The sequence below is a fragment of the Andrena cerasifolii genome, chromosome 5, assembly GCF_050908995.1.
Source record: "Andrena cerasifolii isolate SP2316 chromosome 5, iyAndCera1_principal, whole genome shotgun sequence".
In the NCBI taxonomy this organism is placed as follows: domain Eukaryota; kingdom Metazoa; phylum Arthropoda; class Insecta; order Hymenoptera; family Andrenidae; genus Andrena; species Andrena cerasifolii.
The window spans coordinates 17,889,271-17,898,296 of NC_135122.1; the positions used below are offsets into that span (position 1 = coordinate 17,889,271).

At 43.1% G+C, this 9,026-nt stretch overlaps 3 protein-coding genes across 3 annotated transcripts; 1 reads left to right on the forward strand and 2 right to left on the reverse strand.

Annotated features, from left to right (window-relative positions):
• Window positions 1-323: 323 nt before the first annotated feature.
• Window positions 324-2,429, reverse strand: LOC143368795 (transmembrane protein 267). Its single transcript, XM_076811873.1, has 2 exons — window positions 1,969-2,429; window positions 324-1,817 (listed from the first exon to the last, which is right to left on the reverse strand). Exons 1-2 carry the CDS (start codon window positions 2,254-2,256, stop codon window positions 1,485-1,487), a joined length of 621 nt encoding a protein of 206 aa, XP_076667988.1. The 5' UTR covers window positions 2,257-2,429; the 3' UTR covers window positions 324-1,484.
• A 359-nt stretch (window positions 2,430-2,788) lies between these two features.
• Window positions 2,789-4,888, forward strand: LOC143368800 (c-Myc-binding protein). Its single transcript, XM_076811881.1, has 3 exons — window positions 2,789-3,027; window positions 3,282-3,403; window positions 3,500-4,888. Exons 1-3 carry the CDS (start codon window positions 3,013-3,015, stop codon window positions 3,642-3,644), a joined length of 282 nt encoding a protein of 93 aa, XP_076667996.1. The 5' UTR covers window positions 2,789-3,012; the 3' UTR covers window positions 3,645-4,888.
• Mgr (prefoldin subunit mgr) lies at window positions 4,111-5,411 on the reverse strand. Its single transcript, XM_076811875.1, has 3 exons — window positions 5,251-5,411; window positions 4,337-4,887; window positions 4,111-4,261 (listed from the first exon to the last, which is right to left on the reverse strand). Exons 1-2 carry the CDS (start codon window positions 5,329-5,331, stop codon window positions 4,399-4,401), a joined length of 570 nt encoding a protein of 189 aa, XP_076667990.1. The 5' UTR covers window positions 5,332-5,411; the 3' UTR covers window positions 4,111-4,261; window positions 4,337-4,398.
• Between the last annotated feature and the right edge of the window lie 3,615 nt (window positions 5,412-9,026).

Below are 9,026 nucleotides of genomic sequence, written 5' to 3' on the forward strand. Positions count from 1 at the left end.
CCTGTACGTTAAGGGAAACTATGTCGCGCGCTGTGTATGTACGTATCGACTGGTGCGATTTGCGGTCAGGGACCCGCGGTGTTTCCACCTTGGGATCGGTTTAGGTACGGCGGCAGAAGAAGAAAAAAGTAACAGAATCCTGTACTCACCATTGTAAACACACGGCGGAAGAAAAGTGACACGGGACCCCTTTGGAGACAATACTGGACTGGCGTACACAATCAAGATACCGGTATCAGCACGTTATCGTGACGGACTAGATATCTGCGAAAATCTGGTGGCATTGTAGAACTCGTATTCCGCGAACTCTTCGTATAGCCGTGTGTTAATTCCTTTTTACTTTAGAAGCGATACGGTAAATCGCGTTAGCGTGACGAATCTTTGGTACATCACGCAGAGAGTACAGCTATAGAGTCCGCCTTTTAATTTTCCCGTAGCTGTTGCGCAAAGCGTAGATACCGGACCGTAATCACCGAAATGGAGTGTTACGCAGAGGATGGAAGAAACCGGCATACGAAATCGAACGGTATCGCCCGGCGAAAACACGGAAGATCTACGGCAGCTAATAACACGCTCGGCTACTTCCGGTCGCTGGATCGATCCTTTCCGTGACTTGTTTTTACATACGCTTACGTCGGCTTTGAACGGATCAGGCGGCCAAGTAAATGAACACTAACTAAGGAGCGGTGACGAGAGTGAAGTAAAGTGTGTAACAGTGCCCGCAAAGTAATGCTGAATGCTGATAAACCCCTCCAGGCTTTGGAAGGTGTACAGGTACAGGCATGCGTGCGCGCGGTTACGACTTCTCGCAAGGGTATCCGCGTCCTCCGCGCGCACCGGCCGAGTCCGCACGTGCCACGAGTATGCGTTTACGTGGGTATCGTTAATTTCTTGTATCAGAGCCGAGCGCGGGCCTGTCGAGCGGGCGTGCAGAGACAAAAAGGCACGTACGACGCTCGCTGGACGAGCACACCTGTCGTTCGGGCCAGCTATGTAAACATTGCGCACGTGACGAGCCCTTTTCAATTACGTAAGCTTCTCACAACCGCGAGCTTACCACTTAATGATAATTAGAATTCAGCATTCTTTCAGTGGATTTCTATGTTCCCTTGGGTGCTGCGAGTCGATCGTTGGAGCGCGTGCGACGAACGCGCATCGGCGATCAGGGAATGCGCTGAGAGCTGAAATTTTAATATCGATGTAGAGTTAATTAATTCCAGCCATTTTTACTTGGTTGGAGGAGCAAGGAAATGTGGAGGTGTATGTATCTGCAAGATTTTATTAGATCTTCAAGGATTATAAAAGTACAATAAATATTTGTTTTTATACAGTGGAGCTTCGCTGAATTCTACGGTAGGAGCTAATAGCAATCTTAGACAAGACCTGATAGAAAAATATGAAACTTACAAAAGACATTTACCCTATATTCTCGTCGCTAAGAAGTCTATACATATGTACACGTACAATTGATATTTCTACGATATTTACACAATATCGATCAACGTAATGTTATCGTGAACGTTAGGTTCGTGCAGCGAAGATGTCATGAGCCACTGCAACACGTGGGGAAGCATCATGCTCATACTTAAATACAGATAATAAGGAATGGGCTGCGTAGAACCTATTGGACAAAACCATAAACCCCTTCTGGTCCCATCTCGTATATGGTGACTCAAGAAACCTGCCAAAATTAGCCAAGAGTAGTAACCGACCCTTGGATGATTAAACACGCTCGAATAAAAATTGAGCACGAGCCATAGCGCTATAGGAAGCGTGGTGCAGTGCATAAACGGTCGTTTTTGTAAATGTGTTGCATCCTGTAAGAAAAACTCCATGTTAAATTATTACTGCAATCATTATTACTGCACCTCAGAACGCAGCCATCTGCGGACACAGACGACTACGGTTCTGATGTCAGATTCTGCTGCCCAGATCTGGCTATCAGGGAGGTTATATTATATCACTTACGCTTAACTTCCAACTGCATGCCGCGATGAAGTGATCTACGTCGATAAAAGACGATAGAAAGAAGCACCAGAAGATGCTCGAGAAGTTTTGAACGAGAGACTTCTTCGACAGGTTCAAAACAACTGCCCAAGTGAGACCACCGACGATCGCGTGGGTGGCATTGTCGAAAATCGCGCGCGACACCTCGGCCTTCCCATCTTTCAAACCCTGATCGCCAATAAATGAACAAATGCCAATAGCTGCGGTCAGTATCACTCGCGAAAGAACGTCTCTTTTCCCAAGAAACATTACAGTAGATTCATTAAATGTCACCCGAGGTCTTTATAAATTCTAACAAAAGCTACAGGAGAATAACACTCTGTAAACAAAAGCCCGCCATTTTGGTTCATTGCTACGACATGCTATATACATGCCACCTATGTCCTATACTCTATTTCAGCTAACTTCGTAATCAAGAAATTCAGTATCTTTTAATTGTAAGGCAAATTTTGCATTAATTGGAAAGTCTGAGTCGTCAATTCTGTTCACAATTATTTCTTTTATACTGCGAGGCATTATATTCTAGAACTATTTGAATTCTGTTATGATATTTAAAATTCACAATGTCATTGGCTCTTAGCCAAAACACGATGCATCCCTGGTTGCTTCGATGTTTATCATAATACACTATCGTGACCAATCGTGACATTAGAAGTCATTCGAAGTTTACTATCGAATTGTGTACATACATGTCTCGTGAAAGGTTCCTGGCGGAACGAGGCGAGGGAAAGAAGACTTTCCTCTGTTTCACGCCTCGCATTCACGTAGCATAATGGTAAATAATTCTTCCTCTCAATGATAGATCTCTTCGAACATACGTTGTTTTGAAAATCGCGTATGCGGTACGGCTTTTGTTCTAACCGAGCGTCATCGCGGTTCACTTATTTACATTGTATCGGATGATCGAAGGAGCACGTGCTATTGGAATTTCATTAAACTATCCGATAAAGTAGTGTTTCGCGAGTATCGTGTCGAGATAGTTGTATAAACAACCGGGCCACGAAAATGTCGAATTTCAAGGTACGTAATGCCTGTTTTGCGCGGTAAAACATTCGTTAATGAATGAAATAGGTGCAACAAATTTCGGAAATCTGTTCTGCGTATAGTCGACACGATCTCTGCAAAAGCATATTCTAATTCCTCGATTTATATGCGTATGCTATGCGATTTACTTAATGTTAGAAATGTGTGTGTCCGTGTATAGTGAATAGTATTAGGGAATTATTGTTACTTGCGTATTCTTGATCCAAATGTGACGTTGGTTCTCATTCCAGCCTCCCGATTCCAAAAGAGAAGAATTTCGGAAGTATCTCGAGAGAGCAGGCGTTATGGACGCTCTTACAAAGGTACTGGTGTGTTTGTACGAAGAGCCAGAAAAGCCGGACGATCCTTTAGAGTATCCTTTACGTACAATTCGATACTGCGATAGTAAACCTTTAGCAGCGGTACTTGCATCTCTTGCGGGCAATATATTTCTTTAAACAAGCTGTAGATATATTCGCCACCACCTAGGGGGCATCACGGAACCTGATATTGAAACAGAGTTACTAAAGAAGGAACTGGAGGAGGCTAAAAATACCGTTACAGAGCTAAAGACAAAATTGGTGAAATATGAATCTGACGAGGGGGCAGAATAAAATATACCAAGTTTTAGATTATAACTAAATACTAGTCCCCGCTGGATGCTGACTTTTACGGGGTCGGATTGACTATGTGCCTTAAAAATAGATATAGCAAACTTTTAAAACAATTTAGGACATAAGACAAATTAAGTTTAATTTCGAAAATTCCATTATTCATAAGTCTATTTTCTTTATCATGTTTGTACAAGTATAGATATGTTCTATATGTGGTTTCTTTTAACAAAATTATGCGTATCTAGAAAAATGGGACATAGTTATAAATAGTTGGGTAAAATAATTATAAGATGGAAAGCTCAACAAAATTTTCTTTTATGTGATATTTCTCTAATCAATGTAAAGTATTATTTTTTTTTTATATATGCTGTATATATTTTTTCCTTCAAACATAAGAAATTAAACGAGTTAAGCTTAATAAGGTACACGTGTAAGAGATCTTATTGTAAACACACACGACAACACGTTAAGTTAGAATTCAAATGTATTTCTGGCAATATACATAGATATTAGCGAATCTAGCTTATAACCTAAATGTATTAGAGTCCTTTAGCCTATTGACATTTTTTTGACAGTGTTTTTTATTCACATGTATTTTTCTTGACAGTGTGTGTAACCTAAAAGAAGCGATACAAAATTATTAAACAAATAATGGAACACGAGACTTATTGGTCAAGTCGTATTAACTCCACCTTTCATCATTTAGGCGATCATTGCGTGCAAATGGAATTCTTATTAAAAAAGGGAACAGCCTTCATGTTGGTTTAGCAGCTTGCCTGCGCTTCACTTCCCAGTTATAAATGCGTGCCATATTTACTTCTGTCGTTGTAAATTGGTCTCTAGCAAAGTCTAAATCGTGTTCCACATAGCCTAAATTCCTCTTCGCCGCCTCGATGTTCTTCGTCAACATCTCCTGAGCATCGTCCAGGGTGTACTCTAGCATAACGTTCGCTCCCAACCATAAGCACACCTTGTCCGTAGGTGGAATAACAGCTTTCGCGTACACTTGATCGGACAAAGCAAACTGGGTCTCCAAGTCTGTGCTGTTGTTTTTCTCCAGCTGCAGCTTCTTAATCATTTCCAAGGATCTTTCTAAATCAGGTATTTGTGCCTTCAGCCGCCTCATCTTATTAACCAAGTTGAATTCCATGAATTTGTATTTGCTATGATTCTCGTCCAGCATCTGGAGTACTTTATCCGCCGTGGGATTCTCGGGCTTTGCCATAAAAGCGTCGACATCGTCCTGCATTGAAAACATTCGCTGTATGAAATAACAGTGCGTCTATTTCGTAATGAATTCAAATATCATGGTGTCTTTCTTTTCTGACCATATAAGGTTTGCGTCGTAAAAAAAATCTGTCTCGTGGATTTCTTTTAACGTTGAATACGATAAATAAAAACACTCCGTTTATAAACTGTTAAGCTGTTCGAGGGAGGGAGTTATTTCCTTTTTTATACATAGACTTTTATTGGGAACCATGATGTTTGCTTCTTCGTAAAAACATTCAACGTGACAAAATACAACCTAAATGGATACGATTCTCGTACTAATAAACATTGTATATTAATATATTGCGCAAACTTTTTCCCCGGATAATGTACTTACCACAAAATCGGCCTCCGGTATTCCGGCGTACGACTTTTTCTCTTTATTCAACGCAACGTCCACTTTGTCACCGTCTTCCATCTTGAATTACTCATACGAATTCTCTATGGGTGTGTTCCGATTATGCGCGCTACGAGTGCGCTGCGATCTATGCACTCGATGCGTGAATCGGAACGCACCCCACAACATGCGACCGGTTTACATGACCGCTCTTCGCGTTTAACAACGTAAATACTATGGATTGTATAAATAAACGGTTGTGTAATTTCGAGCGTGCCAATTAGAAATAGAAGTTTGTTTAAAAGCAGACCGGAGATATAGTTTCATACGAATATAGTATGTTGAAATTCAAAATCCTGAGCCACGAGCTAGTGTTCTCTGGTGGCAAATTCGAATATCTGAAAGTGTTCTATCTATCTGTCATTTATTCTATGACTGTTTAATTGCGAATTTAATGTATAACAGCGACGGGTCAGGTTTTAATTACTCCTACGTTCATTATTCCACAAGAATTTTCAATTAATTACATTTGGATAGATACTTAGTTCATGGATACCACGCTAGGTGGCTGTAGTGTTTCTTGGCCCGCGAAACACTAAAAATTTCAAATTTCAAAGTAGAATGACCCAGAACTATCAAGACGATCAGACTTCACGAGCAAATAGAAATAATTTATCAGCAATGTAAGTATATTTAATAAAGCTACCGTAAAACATACTTGTGTCTCAAATTTAGTTACCCCAACTTATTAAAATTTCTCTGCAATACACACCAAGCGCGAATTTCTTGAAGAACTTTGAAAATACATATCTTTAGGGAGAAGGCTAGTTTTTCTTCTTCAACTTTCCAGATTTTCGTTGCCTCTGTAATCCCACTGTCATCCTTCTCCCCTAACGCATGGGTGGGTTCGATTTAAATTAGTCATCCACCCGCACCCCACATACATCCAAGCACCATACACGGACAGGCAAACCGACGTTAACATTTACGATTGACCCGGGGCGCATTTCTCCTCTTTAATACACTTTATTGGCCTAATAGAGCCGAATTGTTGGCGTATCGTGTAAAGTAGGGTAAGCCCTGCCCTATCTGTCTAGACGTCTTGCGCACAAAAGAGCCTCCCTTTTGTGAGGTGATCACGTTGTATGCAAAACAAACGACGAAACCCAGTAGCACGTGTGAATTGTATCGCGCTCGGCAGCCACTGGCAAGCATCGTCCCTGTAATTAGTTTGTTAATAAATCCGCCGCGCGTGTAGCAAACTAATTAGCTAAATAATTACTACATCACTGCATCCCTTCACCACAGCCAGTTCGTAATTAGGAGTTTTGCAATATTGAAATGAAAAAATGGGAACGATGGCTTTCCCTTAAACGAGAATGTAGGGAATACAATTGCAGTAAATAAGATGTCACTTGTTTGCGTATCCTATTGCAGAAATCTGTAGAAGTAGACTCTCCTTGTTTTACTTCGCCCAGATAGCAGACAAATACGTTTTAATTACAAGAACGACTTAATTACACCTCGCAAAATATCACTGGCTCGGTGATCGCTCCACTTGCAACTAAGCTCGCTCTAATCGCGCCGCGGAATAGGCCCGGGCCGCGTACAGCTGCAGCGGAATAATGTCAACTTTCTCGTTCAGCACGAGCGTAGGATTAGATGGCTAGGACAGATTAAGGATGTAACGTTTGTTGTAGGCGCATAGATCACGATGATGACCCGTAACGAGTGCGTGTCGAGCGGCAGGGCGATCATATGGGTACGGGGTACAGTGTACACCAAACAGGAGCGATCCGAGTGAGCGAGTGACTGAGTGAGTTGGAGGTCGGAGGAGTATATTGGCCATTTCCGCAGGAAGCCCTAGGTAACCTGTAACCGCCATTGAGGTTGGAGCTAACGTGCCACAGATCGCTGCCGTTTCATAACAAGCTGCTCTGAATTCGCCTGCCCATAATCTCCGCGCGTTAATTGATTGATCTTTGCTTTTTCAGCGGCCCAGCTGCACCTTGCTCTCTCTCTCTCTCTGTCCGCGAGTCGAGATACGCGTGGCACTCGACGATAGTAACGTGGCACGTTATGTTCAATTAGAACGTAAATACAATACCACTATCTCGTTTCGAGCGCAGGGAGCCTGGCATCGCAATATTCGCTGCACTCTGCGACGGAAGGGGTCGACGATGTAAATTTCGAAGGACCTGTAGCCACAACGGTGATTTCAGGCAATGATGCGTGCTTGAAACGAAGGTGGAAGAGCGATTCAATCTGAGACCAATTTGCAAGGAATTATAAAACAGGAGGAAGAATTTTTTGAACGAGAACGATAGGAAGAATAAGAAACGCGGTTGCCAGACGTTTCTTGGAACTTGAACGCGAACGAAGGAGTAGCCAAGTCCCCCTTCGATCCAATAGATATGCGTGGCGTCGAAGAATGAATTCCTCTCGGGTCATCGAAAAGAAAGAGCCGATGCGTGGCTCCGCGACTGACAATGGTACCACAAATAATACCGGCCGCCTCTTGTCGTCCGCAGATTTAATCTGTCGAAATGAGTCATCCTTTTGAGTTGGCCACGCTTAAGAGAAGCCGAGCAATTCTGCTCGACGGGCAATCAATGTTTAATTCGTCAGGGGGAGCGAAAAATAATGAGAATTAAAAGTTCGCATTGTTCTAGGAAGAGGAATTGGAGACGAGTTAAAGGAGCTCCAAAGTTGACACTGCCATCCTTTTCAGCGGCACTGTCAACAGACCGACGCCCGTGCCCAAGGGTGTCAAAACGATAGGCGTGTACGGAAGTTTTTAGACGCCTTTGAAAGGAGAATGCATTCTTCCTCGAACCGTCAATACAGAGAGTATTTGCTCGGAGCTCGCTTTCGAATTTTCTTTTACACCATCCGGCGCCGATGCGCGGCTCAATCTGACGCGAGAGAAGAGGGTGGTTGACTTAACGAAGTGATCTTCAGCAGACGTACAATTCTAAATTCAATCTGACGTTTGTTTAGTATAGTGGACTTTCCTACACGCGCCTGGCCTCAAGAATTTCAAAGTCGATTTCCTCAAAAATGTGGCGCGATATAAAAAAAAGTTGCTGTTTTTTTCGACTCATGACAAGTAAATAAGTCAAGAAAAGCGAGTAAAATGTTTTCATGTTGTGCTTCATTTTCGAGAAAATCAACTTTTAAATTCCCGACGTCGCGTCCAGTCGCGCATAGGAAAACCTAGCTAAAGATAGGCTCTCGCTACGCCTCACCTCGCCTCGGCGCAACTTCTTTTCGCACTGACATCCAAGCTCGCGTCGCCTCGGTTTTTCCGTATCTGAAGTTATCTGAGCTTGCCTCGGTTCATGTGTTTGGGCAGTTGCTGAGAGAACCTCTTCCTTCCTCTTTTAGCGGCCACCGAAAGCGGTGGCATTGCATCGGCTCGCACTACGCCTCTCTTCCTCAAAATATTCTCGAGGAAGAATCCGCGGCTCGGTGTCGCGCCGAGGCGAGGCGCAGTGTGAGTCAAATTGTGAAAATACATAAGAAAAGCATAGGAAGAATAAAATGAGCCGAGGCGACGCGAGGCGAGGCGTAATGAGAGTCCACCTTAAAGCAGGGTATCCACTTTGCGAGGCTTCCTCGCGAGGCACGCCTCGCGAAGTGGATTCCCCATTCCTCTTCACTTTGCACAAAGTGATCATGCCGAGGTAGTCTCCAGACTCTCCACTCCGCGAGGCGTGCCTCGCGAGGAAGCCTCGCAAAGTGGAAACGCAGCTTAAGACCTCGGACGAGTCCCC

Coding starts and splice junctions, on each gene's coding strand:
- LOC143368800 (XM_076811881.1), top strand. Junction 3,404..3,499: donor AAGCCGGACGATCCTTTAGA/GTATCCTTTACG, acceptor AACAAGCTGTAG/ATATATTCGCCACCACCTAG.
- LOC143368795 (XM_076811873.1), bottom strand. CDS start 2,256: ATGTTTCTTGGGAAAAGAGACGTTCTTTCGCGAGTGATACTGACCGCA. Junction 1,818..1,968: donor CATGCAGTTGGAAGTTAAGC/GTAAGTGATATA, acceptor TTTTTCTTACAG/GATGCAACACATTTACAAAA.
- Mgr (XM_076811875.1), bottom strand. CDS start 5,331: ATGGAAGACGGTGACAAAGTGGACGTTGCGTTGAATAAAGAGAAAAAG. Junction 4,888..5,250: donor TACCGGAGGCCGATTTTGTG/GTAAGTACATTA, acceptor TTTTCAATGCAG/GACGATGTCGACGCTTTTAT.